We start from the raw sequence: 21,325 nt of genomic DNA on the forward strand, positions 1-21,325 counted from the left end.
TATTTTTCAGTCCACTGCCTTATTATTCACATTAAGTTACATCATACAATACATGCTGGCTGAAATTAGGAACAACCCTTTAAACCACAATCAATTGTAAAACTTGAGTTGCACATGGAAAGATACTCATCTTGATCATTTTCCCTTCTGTATTACAACTATTCACCACATGAGTGCAAGCACTGGAGCCAAGAAGTTGAAACAGTAAACTAAACAGATCACGCACAAAACGTCCAATTGGTAAGATTACTGGTCACATTTTATCTAAAAGTGCATCAGTATTTTGTCATCCATCTCTTAAAAAATTATTTAACTCTTTTAGGGCGGATGTCGACTTTTGTCGACAGGAGGGGTTGAAGGCTAATGTCAACAAAAGTCGACATCCAGGGATAGGGGGCAACAATCAGCTGTTAATGGCGACAAATCTCACTGTCACGTCACAGGCATTCCCTCTGTGCTTGGAGGAATGCTAGACTCGTTGACTCGGCAACTAAACCTTGCGTGTGCGTGAGTTGCGAAATGTAAACAATGGCAAGATGGCACCGACATGTGAAAAGGCAGCGAAGCAAGTGCAGAAAAGAAAACACTCGGCAGACGATGTTTTGCGCATTATCGCGGAGTCGGACTCTTGATTTTTCAGAATCGGATTTTATTGGCAGTGATCAGGAGATTGAGCAAGAGAGTGAGAAGCAGGCATCAGCTGATCAGACACCAGCCGATGCCGCACCAGCGGATCTGCTGCCAGTTGAGTGCCTTCGCGCAGCCGATGCATCTACGGCAAGGTTCGCATGGGATAAATACACAGACATTGATCCGTTGAGAGCCGATCTGGCTACCGGAGTTTACAAGACGGCATGGCTTGCTGTTGGACACGACAGATCACCAGTTGCTGTACTTCAGGCTGCTCTCTCCTGATGCTGCTTTTCAGCTACTGTCAGATGATACAAACAGGTAGGCAGAGATTTTTTTTGAATCGCGGGCTGCGTTTGCATCTTATTCTCGTTTTTCAAAGTGGAAACCCACAACGAAAGATGAGATAAAGCGCGCTGTGGCATTACAAATAGAGATGGGACAGAACTGGTGATATAACTTCAGGGAGCATTGGTCCAAACGTGTTTTGTCCCCTGGTGGCCTAGGTACGTGCTGCTGCAAAGTTTTATTCACTTCTGTAATAAACAGAAGCAAATCCCATGGGGTGAGCCAGGCTATAATGCCATACATAAAGTTCATAAAGTTTCAGAAGATGAAAAGAGGTGACAATACGGTTTTCATGCAGGCAGAAAACTTGGTGGCAGTGGCATGGCACGATGGCAAATGGGTGACTTGTCTCTCTACAGTACACACTAACAATATATGTGAGAAAATGCAGCAACAGACAATTGAAAAATAGGCACCAAAGCAACACGTATTGTAAGGAGTGCAATGTGGCAATGACTGAAATTGGCTGCTTTGAGCGAGATCAGACTTTGCTGTGTAAAATGTATGTGAAATCATAGAGTATGCAGGTTCATACAACATGCAAGACAGTAACATTTGTCAAAAGTAAATATTTTTTGTTGATTTGATATGTTAAACAATTGCTTTGTGTTCTTTTTTAAAAAATGTTAGTTTTTTGAAAAATATTCAGCCCTGGGAGAAAAGAAACAAAAAAAAAATTAGCCCTAAAAGAGTTAAAATATATACTGTTTTAATTTGATTAATAGAGAAAAGTGATAAACTTCAGTTAACAGGGTATTGAACAGAATGTCATGCAAATCCTGTAAAATGTAGCTTTAATGATTTATCTGCAATTAGGCTAAAGCCACTTGACTCTAAAAACATGTATCAAAATGCCTTACTTAAATTACCAAAGCAAAACAGACCAATGGACAAAAGTGACAAATTAATGGAAAGGCCAAGAGAAGCTGCAGTGGTTTGAGAGAAAAAATACAAATTGAGAAAAACCAGGATGAGTGGAGTTATTTGGGTCTCCTCTGAAAGGTAGTGTCAGTTACACAAGAGCTTGCGCTATGAGTGTGCACTGTGGCAGGTCTTTTATGGGCTCGAAGTGTTACTTCTTTTCCATCCACAAAACAAAGTAGACAGCTATGAGACAAATCAAGCGTGTTCATGTTTATAATTATGTCACCTTAGTTGTATTCAATGAAGCATACTTACTCAATAAGCCTCTGTCACGAGACGCTGACATGAGTCCATGCCCGTTATTGGTTTGTAACTGGACGGTACTCAAGATACCCCCAAACAATGATGTGGCACAAGGTAGTTCTAAAATGAAGACATAGATGTTTATGGTAGGAACAGTCACAATCGGTCCAGCTGCAGACCTCCGCAGCTCAGCGATTCAGTAGCTTCGCTGGACAACCAATTGGATTGCAGGTTTTTGTCACATGGTTTACTTAACTCCTCCCCCCAACCCAATCTTAACCATAATGTAACCAGGTGTTATCACTGATGTATAATATAAAGCAACAACCGCCTCAATGGAGTAGAGCTGTGGGGGTTCGCAGCCTGAATCTATTGCACAATCCAGTAGTCGTGGGTGAGAAAATAAAAAAGTTCAACAAGAAAAGGTTCAACAAAAAGGTAATAGTCAATAAAAAAATATTACGCTACATTGACGTATTCTTGACTGATGAAAATACTCCCAAAAGGACAACCCAGCAAAGACAACAATAGTCATCTCAGAAAGAGAGGAAAAATTAAATGAATAAATACAACTTTCAACATTTGCAGTTACTGGCAAGGATTCCATAAAATTAAATAGTCCAATTCTGCCAAATAAGAAGAAAAAAAATTTCTGATAACTGATCAAGTGGCTCTGTAGCAACCCCCCAAAAAATATTTGTATATATATATATATATATATATATATATATATATATATACACACATATACAGTATCTATCAGTATATATCTTGTATGTAAATGTCTATGCGTGGAAGTGTGTGTATGTGTGTGTCTGTCTGTCTGTCTGTCTGTCTGTCTGTCTGTCTGTCTGTCTGTCTGTCTGTCTGTCTGGCCTAAGAATGCAATGCTCTGCTCTTCACCCTGTCAAATAAATGGCTCAGTGTCAGAGGCATTTTCTTCAGGCGCTGACATCCGAGGTTCGATCCCCGTATGGGGACAAGGTATAAATACGGAATGTCATTTACCATGAAGTTTTTTAAGGTGTACGACATCGAATGTAAAGCCTGCAGGGACAATTAAAATAATATCATGAGTGCCTACTTAACTGGGCTAGTGGGACAACATCAGAGATGGAAGTGAGAGGTGGAGTCAGGGTAAGGGCTCCACCTCTGAGGAAACAGAAAAGTCGCTTAGCCACTAATGACACAAGCGGGGCCAGCATGTCGGCAAAACAAAACTTCAGAAGAAAGACAACGTCGCTTAGCCGCTAACATCGGCAAAACGGTGTCCCTTTTACTTTTCTTCTCACCACTAACACACAAGCAAGGCGAGCAGGTTGGGAAGACAAAACCTCTGAAGAAAGACAGTCACTTGGCCGCTAATGCACAAGCGGGGCCAGCAATTTGGCAAAACGAAACCTCCTAGGAGAGAAATGCCCAAAGTAGTTCCTTTCAATTACCTGACGTCTCTACATTTCATTCTTTTTTCTGACGATTTCAATAGCTTCCAGAAGCCCGGGCTTTTTATAGCATGGGCTTACACAGCTAGTGTGTATATATATATATATATATATATATATATATTATATATTAATGAAATAAAAATGTGCACACTGCATTTGTGTCTCTGCCTGTCTGTGTCGGGGGTTAGGGCAGTGTGAAAGAAAATGTAACTGCATGCAAGCTACTATGGATTAAAAGCTGTGTTATTATAACAGCAGGTTATTCATACAGGCGTCGGTCATAAGATAAGGTGAAGTAAGCTGAACTTGGGTAACTTCCTTTTTTAGGAATGCGTCTGGTAGACACAGGGAAAATGACCTTTCCTTCTTTGGGTGCCCTCTTGACACGTACACAAAAAAGAAACGGTTGGCCGAATTGATGAAATGCTTAGATGCTGTTTCATAAGTAAGGGTGAAGGAGGAAAATGAATCTTAAAAGCCGATTGAAACAGGAAAACTTTGCTCTTCTGCTTTGCAAAGCATGAATCCATGTACTCCTCTGTGACTGAATAAAGACTGATTGATTGAACTATTCCTGTCTTCCTTGGGGGTTACTTCCACAGCAACTGTACACACCCTGGTAGTGTAATCTGTCCTAACCCAACACAGACAGGCAGAGACACAAATGCAGCACGCACAGTTTAATTTCAGTGCCGGGAAGTGCTTTTTCCTCGCTCCCCAGAGCACAGCACGGTACAAATAAGCACCAAAGCACAGTCCTTTTCTTCTCTTCGTCTCTGTCTTTCTCCACCTCCACTCCTCTCCCGGCAAGCTTCGTCCAGCTTCTCCCAACTCCAGCCCCTCTAATGTTGCTCCTGGGAATGCTCCAGGTGGCTCATTTAGCGTTACATGGAAAAACTCCCAGGTGTGATGGAAGTTCAAGGTAAGGCTCTGCAGCACCCAAGGAACCCAACAGGGCTGTATCAAACTCCAACTCCCAACTGTCCTGTAGGAATCTGTGGTGCCACTGCTGCCCAGGAGGGCTGGCCTCTAGCGTCCCAGGGGTGGCAGTGCATCGCAAATGCACTCTCCCTCAGTTCTTCATTCCAGTTGGCATCCCAGCCAGGTAATGGACATAGCTGTCCATCATAATATACATATTATATATATTACAAACCAGTGGTGAAGCAGTTCCAAAAACTAGCAGGCACCCTGGCAAAACAAGTTTGAAATACCCTTTTAAAATGGCCAACAGCACAATAGGGACACCTACACTCACCACAGACGGCCCTGAACTAAAGGCATGGGTGTTTTTTAACCACTTCCACTCCACTTGCTGTAAGGCAATGGATCTGTACCACTCTGACAAAAATGGGAAATCCATTTCCTTGTGTGATCCATATTGCTAACCGAGAATGCTAAACCGGATGATGGACGCAGGCACATCCGGCCATGGGCCGTAGCTGCAAAAAGACGTACTGCGCCGGCGCAACAAACAGTCCGCGAGAGTTGGCTGAGGACCCGAGAAAGGCGGACAAAAGAGGGCGAGAGAGGCGGATGAGGGTCCGCGAGGGACGCAGGCGCAAAAAGAGTCCGACAAGAGCACAGAAAACAGGAGTGAGCACATACAGAAAGGAGTCACAAAAATGAGGCTCAACAAGCACCAAAATAAGGAAAAAAAAACATTACAGAGTACTCAAACGAGGGGAAAGCACGAAACACATTGCACACGAAACTAAACACAACAAAAAAAAAAGAACAGATGAGCGCACAATAGCAAGGCACGACCATACCCCCGCCACCCTACAGGCACGGGACGGGACACACACCAAGAGGGGGATTCAACAAGCCCATGGAAGACAAAAAAAAAGAACACAAAACCACCCTACAGACCCTACAAGCAAGGGATGGGACACACACAAAGAGGGGGATTCAAACAAGACACAGGAACACAAAAAGAAACAAAACGCTCGCGCAACAACGATCCCCCCCACACATCCATAAGAAAAAATGTCTCGACTCTAAAAACGCAAAGCTCAACTAAAGCTTCTAACTAACGATGTACCTAAAAGTAAAAACTTTATGAACTGCATTAGATACTACAATAGTTCATGTGCTTTTAGTAAATATCAGGCCACCAAAAGGCAATGGCCCATACTGCTTTCGCATATGTGCACAAATACTGCATCGCATTGGAACAGTGCACCCTGAAACAAATCAACAACGCAAATATGCACAAATCTACATCCTAGATCCACATGACGCAAACTATCAATCAAAGTGTTGCATCGCAACAGGCACGGATTCAAAACAAAACACCTCCCATCTCAGACATACGTTAATGGCAGCGAAGGCTACAACGGGCTTCTCACACAGCACAGGCAAATCGATTACAGCTCCAAAACACCACGTCCCAAATACTACACATGCAACAACGCGCCTCTCAAACGGCACAAGGAAAACATACACCAGGAAAATTCATTCGGATTAATGAATGTCATTTGCAATCATTGTCATTCAGTTCACTTCCCTGAAGAAACAACTGGCAATACAAGTTATACATTTACACGTTGTTGTCAAAAGGGTCAAATTAGACTGCCTTCTTTACATTCATATACTGAATATCTACAGAAGCTTATAACTGACGATGTACCTGAAAGTTAAATCTTTATCAACTGCATTAGATCCTACAAATCGGTATCCACTATGAACATTAACGGTGGCACTGCACGTGACATCCGTCTTGAAAAAATGTTGTTTATTGATGAATGTTCAATGACATGAAGTCACTTACTCAACACCATTCATAAACTTCTACAAACGTTTATGAATAATAATATTCGATTTGGAGGAAAGGTACTTTTATGAGGAGGAGATTTTAGACAGTGATTAGCTATTCTTCCAGATGCCATGCACTCAGCTATTGTTCAGTGCACCTTAAAATACGCAGACAATTGGCATTACTTTCAAAAGATACAGTTAGTAAAAAAGATACGATGTCCAGAACCAGATCATAACAATTGCTTATTACAACTGAGAGATGGTACACTCACCAATACAGATGGACTTCAGCCACATATTATTACAATTCCTCAAGCCTTTATCTGCGACGACTTAGTTACAGAGATATTTGGAACAGCAATCTCATTAGACCAAATGCCCCTTTTAACACAACGCACTATATTATGTCCAAAAAATATTAATGTGGAAAACATAAATACCCAAGTCATTCCATTACTTCCTGGAGAGACACAACTCTTTCTAAGCTCTGACAAACTTGACTCTGATCACAACAATAACCATCTTAAATGACCTTACAAGTTCTGAGCTGGAATTACCTTTTACACTTAAACGGCGTGTACAAAGAAATTTTCAAATAAACCTTTACACTGTGCCACACACTTTATTGTTTGATTTCTATTTGCATCATCTACACCGTCACACTATTCTATATCTCATTCATACATCACGCTCTTTGTCATTCCCAACACCAGGGGTTGGCGAGCGAAGCCCACCCCACAGACCCTACAAGCAACGGACGGGACACACACAAAGAGGGGGATTCAAACAAGACACAGGAACACAAAAAGAAAGAAGACGCTCGCGCAACAACAATCCTCACCACCCCCCCCCCCCACACACACACACACACATCCATAAGAAGTGACACCCAAAGCCACATATTCTAAAGTGAACGTCAACACCTTCACACTAGACAGCATAGGTGTCAGCATAGGTGGATCTCCTTACAATAAAGCACTATTAACCGTTCAACTGCAGAAAAGGAAACATATTAACAGTGACTGCGATCCTCCGGAGTGGCAGCAAATCTGTTAATAAATGGTTGTACATGTCACTCAATATTCAAAATACCGGTCCCAATCACAGAGACATCAGTATCCACTATGAACATTCACAGTAGCAATGCCCGAGACATCCGTCTTGCAAAACTGATAATTATTGATGAATGTACAATGGCATCCAGTCACTTACTCAACACCATTGATAAACTTCTACAAACGTTGATGAATAATAATATTCCCTTTGGAGGAAAAGTTCTTTTATTAGGAGGAGATTTTAGACAATGCTTAGCTATTGTTCCACATGCCATGCGCTCAGCTATTGTTCAGTCCACCTTAAAATACGCAGACAATTGGCATTGCTTTAAAACAATACAGTTGGTACAAAACATGCGATGTCCAGATCCAGAATATAACAGTTGGCTAATACAACTGGGAAATGGTACACTCACAAATACAGATGGACTTCACCCAGATATTATTTCCATTCCACAATCCTTTATCTCAGACGACTTAGTAAAAGAGATATTTGGAACAGCAATCACATTAGACCAAATACCCCTGTTAACACAACGCACTATATTATGTCCAAAAAATATTAATGTTAATCACATTAATAACCAAGTCATTTCATTACTTCCTGGAGAGACACAGATCTTTCTAAGCTCAGACAAAGTTGACTCTGATGACGACAATGAACATATAAATTTCCCCTTAGAATATTTGAACACTATTAACCCTGCCGGATTACCACAACACGACCTTGCCCTTAAAAATGGAACAATAATCATGCTATTAAGAAACCTTAACACAAAACAGGGTTTATGCAATGGCACACGGTTAGTCGTCAACACCATGACACGCAATGTTATTCAAGCGACAGTTCTTACAGGATCACATGCTAACAATACTGTTCTCATTCCTAGAATTGACCTTACAAGTTCTGAGCTAGAATTACCTTTTACATTGAAACGCCGACAGTTCCCCATTAAACCTGCATTTGCCATGACCATCAACAAATCACAAGGACAAACCATGGACAAGGTTGGCATCTACCTCTCTGAACCCGTTTTTGGACATGGACAACTTTATGTTGCCTTCTCACGTGTTCGCCGTTCATCTGACGTTAAAGTTAAAATTATAAATAATCCATGCCAAGGAAGACTCATTCAAGGACAAGACACCATCTTTACTGCTAATGTTGTATACAAAGAAATATTCCAATAAAACATTAATATATGACAAACACTCTATTTGTTATTTCTATGGGCATCATCCAAAGCTGCACACTATTCTATATCTAATTCATACATCTGACTCTTTCTCATGTCCCAACGCCAGGGGTTGGCGAGCGAAGCGAGCAGGGGGCGGAGCCCCCTAGTCACTTACTATATCACACAAACAAACTTAAAGTACATTTCTCACATTCCTAGCGAATACACCTTTCCTGTTTCGCTTCTCTTGCATGTGTGGATTCAGTTGCTTACTGGCTTTTTACAGCAAAAAGTTGAGTAAGAAGACACTCAAGCGAAAGGATGAAAAACTGCCCACCAACCGACTGCAAACAGCAGCAAGCCTGCTGAGATGGAGACCACGAGCAGGTAAGCAAAAGGCACTTTTACCAAATTTAAAAACTGGTTCTAACTGGAAATAAGCATTAATTGAAAAATATCTGGCGGCATGGTTGCGCAGTGGTAGCGCTGCTGCCTCGCAGTTAGGAGACCTGGGTTCACTTCCCGGGTCCTCCCTGTGTGGAGTTTGCATGTTCTCCCCATGTCTGCATGGGATTCCTCCCACAGTCCAAAGACATGCAGGTTAGGTGCATTGGCGATTCTAAAATGTCTCTAGTGTGTGCTTGGTGTGTGGGTGTGTGTGTGTGCCCTGCAGTGGGCTGGCACCCTGCCCCAGGTTTGTTTCCTGCCTTGCACCCTATATTGGCTGGGATTGGCTCCAGCAGACCCCCCGTGACCCTGTGTTAGGATATAGTGGGTTACAAAATAGATGGATGGATGAGAAATGTCTTGTGTAAGGTTTTGTTTCGTGTTCGGACTATTTTTTATTTTTAACATTGCACCTTGTAACAACTCACTGTATGTATTTAACTAGTTAATCAACACTACTAGTCCTTCTGGCTCATCGGAGCCGGTAAAGTCCTGGTAACCATTTTACTACTGTCACCGTCTCAAATACAGCAAGACGATGGCCTTATTTCAGCCGGTTTTGTTCCACCTAAGAAGATTAAGGCAAGTCACGCTTGCTAAATGAGGCAACTAAGGATGAAGTGTAGAGGAGTGTTTGAACTGGGAGTTCATGAAATTAACAATCAATGAGAAACAAAATCCCAAAGAAAGATTCTGAAGCACTCTTTTTTTTTAGCAAATATGATGTTGTTGAATTTTTATTTAAATTAATCTTAAATGTTCATTATGAATATTATAACTCAAATTATCCATTGAAAATAAACAACATTTAAATTATGTCATTCGATGCCACTGCTTTTTTTGGTCAGCCACAGGGCTTTTTAGTATATCTTGTAGGCCTGGGTACAAATATTGATTACATGGGTGGGGGTTGATTTGTTTCAAACCTAGTTTTGTAAAACTTGACTTGCTTGTATGGAATGTTATTTGATTTTAATCATTTCAATAAAATGTAAAAACAGACGAGATTATACAGGAGTCCCCATGGAGTATGATGTTTGCTGATGACACTGTGATCTGTAGCGAGAGTGAGGAGCAGGTTGAGGAGACCCTGAAGAGGTGCAGATATGCTGTAGAGAGGAGAGGAATGAAGGTCAGTAGGAACAAGACAGAATACTTGTGTGTAAATGACAGGGAGGTCAGTGGAATGGTGAGGATGCAGGGAGTAGAGTTGGTGAAGGTGGATGAGTTTAAATACTTGGGATCAACAGTACAGAGTAATGGAGATTGTGGAACAGAGGCGAAGAAGAGAGTGCAGGCAGGGTGGAATGGGTGGAGAAGAGTGTCAGGAGTGATTTGTGACAGACGGGTATCAACAAGAGTGAAAGGGAAGGTCTACAGGACGGTAGTGAGACCAGCTATGTTATATGGGTTGGAGAAGGTGGCACTGACCAGAAAGCAGGAGACAGAGCTGGAGGTGACACAGTTAAACATGCTAAGATTTGCATTGGGTGTGATGAGGATGGATAGGATAAGAATTGAGGACATTAGAGGGTCAGCTCAGGTTGGATGGTTAGGAGACAAAGTCAGAGAGGCAAGATTGAGTTGGTTTGGACATGTGCAGAGGAGAGATGCTGAGTATATTGGGAAAAGGATGCTAAGGATAGAGCTGCCAGGCAAGGCAAAAAGAGGAAGGCCTAAGAGAAGGTTTATGGATGTGCTGAGAGAGGACATGCAGGTGATGGGTGTGACAGAACAAAATGCAGAGGACAGAAAGATATGGAAAAAGATGATCCGCTGTGGCAACCCCTAACGGGAGAAGCAGAAAGAAGAAGAAGAAAATGTAAAAAAAATATATATATATTGATTTTCCGATTAATCATTATTTTTCATTTAAATGATTCAATATTGATATTTTATAAATCTCTACCCTGCTCAATTACTATATGTAGATTTTTGCTTATCTTAATTTTTGGTGTCTGGTCCAGTAGATGTTGTTAATGTGCCTGTTAAGACTTCCTGTGGAAAAAAGCACTTTACTACTTCACATAAAATAACTGTGTCCTCCTCAACTGAAATCAGCACCTTTGACATTTAAATGAGATGTGTGGACTTGCTATGGATTCAAAGAGTGCCTCAGTACAGTATAACTGGATAAAAGCAAAGCCATATGTAAGCTGTACAACTCAGAAGTATTGTTGTAACACAACAAATTTGAGAATTCATTCATCCCAATGTCACCCATTAACTTAATCTCAGGCGAGCAGCGCCTAAACAATCTAACACTGGAGACAGTGTTTTGCTCCAAGCTTCCATTTAATTTGCCTCGTGCCCAAAAAATAACAGAATCTATACCGGTTGTTATCTGTAAATATAAGAAACCCTATTGTTGAAAATGAGGGCTTTCAACAAATGATACAGGTTTTGGAACTGGGGTATGCTATACCTACCAGAAAGCAAATGAGTTAATGTTCCTAAGCTTTAATATTTCTGAAGCAAAGCATCGCCACATCTCTCAAGTCAGCGGATTGAGTAGCCCTAACTTGTGACTGCTGGACATCCAGGGCAGCAAAATCATACAAGTCAATCACATATCACTACTTTAAAAATGATTGGGCACCTGTTAGGCAAATATGTTGCAAATAACAGAGCCACATGCCAGTCACACCAGGAGCAACCTCAATGCCTATATGCAGAGCTGCAAAGATGTCTGGATGTTGTTCTAAAACCTTTCAACCATCTTCAATGTGATGTTCTTTCACGTGACCGCATCGATCACAAGGTCGTTTGTTGGCAATTCCAATAAATACTATTTATGCACGTGGCTAGGTGTACTGCTACGGTGAAAGCGGGCAATTGCTGTAATTTTCAGAACAGCCTGCGATACCAAAGCAGCTAATGTGAAGTAGCGCTGGCATTGCCAGTCACGATGGCAGGTTCCTCATCTTTTCTGTTCCATTCATCCAATGCCGCTGTCAACAGGCATCAGCTCTGGATCTTCATTTTAAAATGCTTCCTTGTTGTCCGAGAAGGAACTGTGAGGACACATTTTTGAGACAGATGAAAGTGACTGCAACACGTGAGCAACTGAAGATATATGGAACTTGCAGAATTATATAAAGGAACAAGTCTTCCCACTGTATCTTTAAATTTTGACTAATTTAAGCTTATTTTAACCTTTAAACCACCAGAACCAGCTATATAGTCGGTTTCCAATGCAATTTGCCAGCACACCGGAGCTGAGTATATTCGGCGACGTACATTTGTTGAACGCCATAACTGGCTATAGTCGCTTCCCAGTGCAATTTGCCAGCTGATCAGTCAGTGCCGTACATTCATTGAGCAGCCAGCTCATGACCACTGGTGCCCCCTGCAGCATCACGGTCTCTGGGATTCAGCCACTGCACTAGACTAGCCTGCAATCATCAGTGTTTGCCTCTGTGTGCTTATGTGCAGCCAGTTCAAGCGCAGTTGGCTCGGTGATTTACTGAATTTCATCAATGGCGTCAGTTGCACCTTGTACATATTATTCCAGTAGTTTTTTTTTTTTTTTTTTTTTAATAGTGTTTACAGTTTATTGGCAATGTGTAAAATAATCAGTGTTGCAGTAATTGTGATGCTCTCTGCATGAAAAAAAAAAGTGTTCCATTAAAATTTTACTTTTTCTTGGTGATTTGTGACATTTACTTAAAGTGCAGCAAACAATATTTGGCGTCCAGGGGTGCATTAACCCCCAAGTATGCGGCAGTCTAAGGGTTAAATGTCTAATAGGGAAATTAATTTGGCATACGGGGGGAATCTACATGGAGATTCAGAACACATAAATAGGTTACTGAATAACATACTTATTATTTAAGAAGCAATATTTGATCATATTATAATAATAATACAAAACATCTAGATCATCTTGTGAATAAAGTAGATGCCATTGCATTTTATTAAAACAGGGAGCCCCCCATAATGTGTGTGAACTCTGATGTGGCGATACACGTCTGTTAGTTAAATTATGGTGATTTTTTTATTTTATTTAATTTTTTTTTTAAACATTTTATGGATTTTATTAAAATCCAATAGCATTCCATACAAGCAAGTCAAATTTAACAAAACTAGGTTTGAAACAAATCAATTCCCGCCCAAAATTATGTCTGGACTCTGATGAGGCGATACATATATTTGTTAAATTAGGGTGAATTTGAAGTGCAGTGTTGTGAATTTTTTTTTTTATTATTATTTCATTATTTTTGATATTTTATTCCACATCTTGAATATACTGATGCTTACTGTTCATTACTAATCACTATGTTGACACCCTTCAAATAAAGGGTTACTGGAATTTTCACATTATATTAATGTTAGCTATGAATGGTTAAGTAATCTCCAAAAAAGTCTGCACTTCAAATAAAAATGTCAGTGCATACAAATTAAATCAAGATCAAATCAATATCAAATTGAATTGGGACATCAATGCTTATACCCAGGCCTAATATCTAGTGTTGTCGTAATCCAAGTTGCCCTATTGTGTAATCTGATACATCTGATTCGAAATGGTAAAATACTAAAAGCTATGCTGTCAATTGAAAATGACGAGAATGAATATATACACGTTTACATTTTTTTTTTTTTTTGAGGACAGACAAAAGGAATATAGTAACAAAAAAGTTTAAAAAGGTGTGTTCCATATTGTTAAAATTGGCAGTTATAAAAAGTACCAACTTTAAGACAGTAAAAATATTACACTAAAGCTTCATAGTTAATGTGCAAGAAGTAAAAAAAAAAAAAACGCCACACTTCATGAACTTTTATCAACCATTGTGGTCTTTGTATACTACAAATGGCTTCATCAAGTTTTGCGGACGATACGACGGTGCTGGGACTGACAAGCAGGGATGATGAAACAACATACAGAGATGAGGTGGAACAGCTGTCCACATGGTGGGAAGACAACAATCTCTCTCTCAATGTCGACAAGAGAGATAATTATGGATTTCAGAAAATCACATCCTGCCCACATCCTACTCAGCATCAACGGTTTAGATGTAGAAACTGTTAGGAGTACCAAGTTCCTCGGTGTGCACATAACTGAGGAACTTACATGGATGCATAACACCTCATCACTAATCAAGAAAGCCCAGCAGAGACTACACTTCCCTGAGGTGGCTGAAGCGAGCAAGTATTCCCCCTTCCATCCTCACCATGTTCTACAGAGGCACCACTGAGAGTGTTCTGACCAGCTGCATCACTGTCTGGTATGGCAACTGCAACATATCTGACTGCAAGCGCCTGTAAAGGATAGTGAAGACAGCAGAGAACATTATTGGTGTGCCTATCCCTTCAACTACAGGACATATTTTACAAACGCACTGTCCGCAAAGCATTGTGCAGGACCCCTTACACCCCTCACATGGACTTTTCATACTTCTGCCATCCAAGAGAAGATACTGCAGCATCAGAGCCAGATCTGCCAGGCTGCAGGAGAGTTTTAACCCCCAAGCTGTCAGACTCCTTAACACCATGCTGTCCCCTGGGATCTTCCACATGGCCTCAACCACCTCTAAAAACAGAACTTTTATACATGCGAGCCACCGTCCTGCAAAGACGAGTGTGCATGTAGAAAAGAACTGAAAATCTCATACTGACCTTTAAGTATTTCGACACTCTTGATAACCTTCTGCTGTGAAACATTCTGACCTGTCATTGTTTAAGACATGTGTAAACAATTATTATCATACACTGATAATTTCAGTATTATCTATATCTATTATTTATTTATTACATATTTATTGACTAGATTTATGTATCTAGATTGCATAATACCATACATTGCATCAACGTTCATATTGCGTTCATATACACGTCAATATTGCTGCTACTTCTTTGTCTTGTCTTTGGCACAATGTCTTGTCTTGTTTGTGTTTCAATTTTAATTTTAAATTTAAATTCTAATTCTATTTTTAATTTAATTTTTTTATTTGCACTTCATGTTGTTACACTGTGGACCCTGAGCTTTGCAATTTCATCTATCTGTATACTTGTATATGGTTGAGATGACAAAGTTTGCGTCGACTTTGACATTAAACCACCATCTCAAATGGATTAGAAGGAAAGCCCCTTGTCATTTTTGATTCAAGTCATGACCGTATTTTGATGTATACTGTAACAATCTGGCCGTACTCTCCACAGAGAATGGGGGCCTCAGGAAGCGACTCCTGACATGGGGCTGCTAAGAGCGCTGCAGAGGAGGTGGGCACAGATGAGCTCCACCTGCCTGCCTTTGATGCAAACCTGCAACCAGGAAGGGTAGGAAGGGTCATCACAATATTCTATATGTATGGGTCTGATTAGCTGAGGTTGTTGAAATCTTTCAATCCAGACACTGCATAACAAACACAAGCTAAGTGAGTACCGTATATACTCGCGTATAAGTTGGGTCTTGAAACCCAAAAAATCGATGAAATCAGACCTCGACTTATACGCCCATTCAAAAATCCATCCATCCATCCATTGTCTAACCCGCTGAATCCGAACACAGGGTCACGGGGGTCTGCCGGAGCCAATCCCAGCCAACACAGGGCACAAGGCAGGAAACAATCCTGGGCAGGGTGCCAACCCACCGCAGCCATTCAAAAATGCAACACTTAAATTTTTTTAACATCTTCTTGTCTCCTCCAATCTCTCACCAGTTTCTCAAACACATCAAATTTTGTTGCAGCAGTGCAGTTACCAATTTCTTTTGCCATTTCAACGACATTTAATTTAAAACCAGCTTCATATTTTCTTCTGATCAAACGCTCCATTGTAGGTAAGGGATGCTCTTATGATAAAGGTGTATGAGGGTGTGAGATACAAAAAACACAAAACAGTGTAAACGTCACTTTGGAATAGTTTGGGTATCACCGTAAGGTCACACAGGCACAATACATAGAAAAAAAAAGGCAGTGTGCTCTGTGGTTACTCTCTCAGGTGGGCATTAGCATATCTTAATCTCTTCGACCAATAGCGCGAGTTTTCCGTATTTGACTAATACGACCGACATTATAAAATACCAGAAATTATATTGAAATCAGAATATAAGTTTAAATATGTCACTGTGCTCTGCGCAAATATTTTAAATATGCTTTTCTTTCTACTCACAAAACCAGATTTAGCACACAGGGGCTCATCATTTAGAACTGCTAGGCAAGCATTAGAAGACATGACAGGGACAACTGCGAAATGGGAATTGTACTATTTCTGTGTGTCAGAGTCAGCATGACAATGGATCTTCTTTTCCTTGTTTGGAATGGCATGATTTAACTAAGTGGGGGTCTGCACATGGAGAAAGAGTATAAAGCCTTGGAACATTGCCCAGCACACCTTTGAAGCCGACAGACGGATGGGAGATAACGTCATCCGATCCAGAAAATCCTTCCAGCGCAGCAATGAAAATGGAAGACTCTACACAAAGGTCTTGTCATGGCTTCCCATCTGTTACGTTATTTTCTCTTATGTGATTTCTTACCGCCGTATCACTAAGGGAGGGATATCGCCTCTATTTAGGTTCAGGTTACTTAAGATGCCGCAATTCCAAAAGAACTTATTCCAACCAGGGAGCTAGTGCCCTGTGCTGGATAGACCTACAAACCTGGTCAGAAGAGCAGGCATCTCCTCAGATGCAACAAGCCCTTAAAAATGGGTTTCCCTTATTTTTTTTTCTGTTTAATTTCCGTATTTAGCGTCTTGCAGATAAGTTTGCTTTTGCTTTGTAATTAATTACTTTAAGATATGCAGTAAATGAAGCTACAGATGTAATGATGCACATTTTCAATCTGTGAACATTTAAGGCTTAAGAATCATCTAAGTCCATGGCAAGCAAGACGCACATAAGACAGAGCTCCGCCCACCAAATGGGATAGGATGATAACTCACAGAGCCACGCCCACCAACTCGGACACAATAACTCACAAAACACGGTGTCATTCGCGTTCGTCTCTGCTACAGTCCACATGCACCTCTGAGCCATGTTGACTTTTTGGTTACAATGCATGACCGCGTCCACCATCGCAAACTGTTTTACACGCTACATACAGCGATTCACATCCACGACAAACATGCTTCTTTTTAGATGGTCCTGCAGGAACACAGAAAATGTTTGTCTACACAATACTCCTTATTCTCCGGCCCGCATCCACCCTCGCTCTCCAGGCAAGAAACACCGCGAAAGTCGCTTTTGTCTCCATGGCACAAGCATGACAGAGCCCCATCCACCAACAATTCGCGTGAGGGCGAAAGCATTTGCCAAGAATGTTTTCATTAATCAAGAACGAAAGTCGGAGGTTCGAAGACGATCACATACCGTCGTAATTCCGACCATAAACGATGCCGACTGGCGATCCGGCGGCGTTACTCCCATGACCCGCTGGGCAGCCAGCATGTTTGTCACGGATGTGAATCGATGTATGCAGCGTGTAAAACAGTTTGTTTGTCGACCAGGGCACGCAAGAAGCAGCACGCAAGACAGGCCGTGTGATACGCACGATGGAGCCACGCATGCCAACTCACAGAGCCCCGCCCACCAACAATTCACTACGCAGCCGACCATGGCACACGCATGTCAGAGCCCCGCCCACCAACAATTCGCACGAGAGCGAAAGCATTTGCCAAGAATGTTTTCATTAATCAAGAACGCAAGTCGGAGCTTCGAAGACGATCACATACCGTCATAGTTCCGACCATAAACAATGCCGACTGGCGATCCGGCGGCGTTATTCTCATGATCCGCCGGGCAACCAAAGTCTTTGGGTTCCGGGGGGAGTATGGTTGCAAAGCTGAAACTTAAAGGAATTGACAGAAGAGCACCACCAGGTGTGGAGCCTTTGGCTTAATTAGACTCAACATGGGAAACCTCACCTGGCCCGGACAAAAAGAACAATGAAAAGTCAGCGTGGCTCAGAGGTGCATGTGGACTGTACACAGACGAAAGCAATTCAGGTGAGGAGTTCGGGGCGGGCACATGAGCAGGCAGTGTGTACTGAACGATGACTAAGAGATGACTGTTCACCCATCAATACATCGTACTCACTGGGCGTCCTTCCCCTCACACCCCGTTCCGCCCTCTGTGTGCGCCCGCCGTCCAGCCCCGTCCCTCGCTCTGGGAGGTGGGGGCGCGGCGGCGGTCCTCCAGTTTTCCGTCACGGACAATTGTATGTTGCTCTCTCCAGAGTTCCCTTACAGTCGTATCCTCAAACCCACCCCATAAGAAGAAGCATGTTTGTCGCGGATGTGAATCGCTGCATGCAGCGTGTTAAACAGTTTCGAGGGGTATCCCATGGTCTTACAGTTGGTGGGAGGGTCTCTGTTAGTTGCTCTTGCGAGCGGGCACATGACCAGGCAGTGTGTATGCTTCGAGAGCGAGGGTGGACGCGACAGGACTATCTAAGAAGAATCATATTTGTCATGGATGTGAATTGCTGTATGCAGCTGTAAAATGCTGGATTGTATGTTGCCCTCTCCAGAGTTCCATCTTTTCATTCACCTACAGTCGTATCCTCAAAACCAACCCCATTTGGACAACTGTGTCTTTCAGGAAGTGTTCACCCATCAATACATAATTATGGGTTGGATAGTTAGAAATACTTTGCATAATTACAGGTATTGAAAAGCAGTACTTTTTGGCAGATGTTATCTTTATGGAGAGCTGCAACTTTTTCACCTTTTCACAAGCAGCACTTCAGTTCCTTCACAACAACCAGCTGAATCTTAATGACATTTTAGCAGTGGTTACCCACAATGCATCATACTGTCTGATAGCAGACCAGGACGTTTTAAAAGGGGTTCTGCCCAACAGTGTAGATTCAGCCTGCTTGTGTCATGTCATTAGTTTGGTGGGAGAGACCTGGCAGCACTACAAATACTTTAGTGAGGCTGCATCTCTAGTGACATGGGTAAAGTCTGCCTTCTTCAAGAAGCCCCGAGGCAGGAAACACCAGGTGGAATAGCTGCTTCCAATCACTACGGTACCTTGCAGAACATATTCACCTCTACAAAGAGTCCTTTCTGGCCAAGAACACATCACCTCAGGCTGTAACAAATATACTAGATCCTAAAAGTGAAGATAACCTTCATCTCAGAAGGATGCATGAAACTAGTAACAGCTCTTACAGTTCTGGAGGGCACTCACTGTCCTACTGCAGTCTCAGCATACAGCATCATGGAGGATCTGGGCTCCTACCTGATGAATGGAAGTGCAAAATAAGGTTCAGTTGTGCTAGTGTGCTGTTTCATTAAAAGGAATGTAAAGTGCCATCTCATTAGTGTTGGTTTACAGTACTTAGTTAAAAAAAAAAAAAAAATCAGAATCAAGGAAAAATAAAACGGTGAGAACCGAAAATAAAATAAAAAAAAAAAAACAGAATTTGTAAAAAAAATAAAACAGATTCCATAAGGCCCTATAAAATGTCACTTTAAAACAAAATTTCATGTGACATATTTATACATACCATGAGTATGAAGAAATAAATGGCAACCTAAAAAAAAAAAAACATAGCTTCTCTTTTAAACAAGTTTCACATAAAGCACACAAGATTACCTTTTGTGGTCCAAAATCCCAACCATTAAAACCTCACACATTTATTTTTAATTTTACACTTACTTTCTCCAGACTTAAGTGTAGGTGGTGGTTGATCGCAAATTCTAACAGGCAAAATGTCCTCAGTCCTCTTTGTGTCAGACTGTGATGATTCAGACCCCAACTTGACGTCGACATGCTCCATAATTTTATGCTTGTGCATCTCAATGCCGCCAGATGTCTCCTCTGCCTCTTCTTTAATCCCCTCAGTAGTTACCAGTTCATAATTTCCATCCTTAATGCAGACACTTTCCTTGTTAGAATAGGCAGACTCCCATTCACATTCCTCCTTCTTAATATTTGCAGTCATCACCTCCATGGAATTAGTGTCAGCCATAGAAGTCTCCTCTTTTACATCCATCTTGGTGTTAAGGTAAATGGCAGCTGCTTCTTCCTTACTGTGGGGAAGAAAAGGATTTAATCCCATTATAAATAGATCAATCAGATCTAAAAATATTTGTTTCTTTTTATAGCACACTTTCTCAGTCAAAGTTTATGTCAAGTCAGACAATTTAAAGAAATCACACGTAGTAAGAAGTCAAGCAAAATTACACTCTTTATTGGTTAACCTAAACGATTACAATATGCAAGCTTTCAAGGCAACTCAGGCCTCTTCTTCAGGCAGGATGAACCATATATACTTGCATATAAGTGGGGTCTTGAAACCCGAAAAACTGATCATAAAATCAGACCCGGACTTATATGCGTGTTCAAAAATGCGACCCTTAACATTTATTTATTTATTTTTTTATATCTTCTTGCCTCCTCCAATCTCACACCAGTTTCTCAGACACATCGAATTTTGTTGCAACAATGCAGTTACCAATTTCTTTCACCACTTCAACAGCATTTAATTTAAAACCAGCTACATATTTTCTTCTGATTGAACACTCCATCGTAGATAAGGGATGCTCTTACGATAAAGGTGTATGAGGGTGTGAGATACAAAAAAACACAAAACAGTGCAAACGTCGCTTCGGAATAGTTTGGGTATTACCGAGTGGTCACGTAGCCACAATACATAGGGAAAAAAAAAGGCAGTGTGCTCCGTGGTTACTCTCTCAGGTGGGCGTTAGCATATCATAATCTCTTGCACCAATAGTGCGAGTTTTCCACATTCGACTTATACAACCGACATTATAAAATAACAGAAATTATACGGTAAAATCAAGCCCCGACTTATCCGCAGGAGAACTTATCCACGAGTATATATGGTAATCATTCATTATGTCAGAGGTTCTCAAACTGTAGGGCGCACCCCCCTATACAAAAGGGAGCGCGAATGTTGCCATATGTGGCGTAATTTCGCTATTCGAACGGGAAATTTTAAACTTGTAGCGGTGTATCTGCAGCAAAAAATATAGGAATAAATTTTATTAGGGTTTCAAAAAAACGTTGGGGGGGGGCGCGATTAAAACTGTTATGAAAAGGTTGAGAAATGCTGCAATATGTAATGAATTATGTAATTTATGCAATCATAAATTGATTACATTTTGCCTGAAGAAGGTGCCCAAGTTGCCTCGAAAGCTTGCATATTATAATATTTTTATTTAGCCTATAAAAGGCGTCATTTTGTTTGACTTCTCGCTACACCCATAATGGCGAACACGGTACAAACACTCTAGTACTAAAGAAATCACATTAAAGTGTATTCACAGTAACTCATTACCCTTCATATCACTTTAGGAAGTGTGCACCGATGGTCCAACAGGC

General features: G+C 41.3%; 1 protein-coding gene across 1 annotated transcript in view; it reads right to left on the reverse strand.

Moving 5' to 3' along the window:
• The window catches only part of LOC114668325 (zinc finger protein 616-like), a 65,190-nt gene that overhangs the window by 7,493 nt on the left and 36,372 nt on the right, over positions 1-21,325 (reverse strand). The window contains exon 4 of the mRNA XM_051934004.1: positions 19,637-20,010. Coding sequence (XP_051789964.1) covers positions 19,637-20,010 — 374 coding nt within the window. The remainder of the gene's footprint in view (positions 1-19,636; positions 20,011-21,325) is intronic.

This window comes from Erpetoichthys calabaricus, chromosome 1 (assembly GCF_900747795.2).
Source record: "Erpetoichthys calabaricus chromosome 1, fErpCal1.3, whole genome shotgun sequence".
Classification (NCBI taxonomy): domain Eukaryota; kingdom Metazoa; phylum Chordata; class Cladistia; order Polypteriformes; family Polypteridae; genus Erpetoichthys; species Erpetoichthys calabaricus.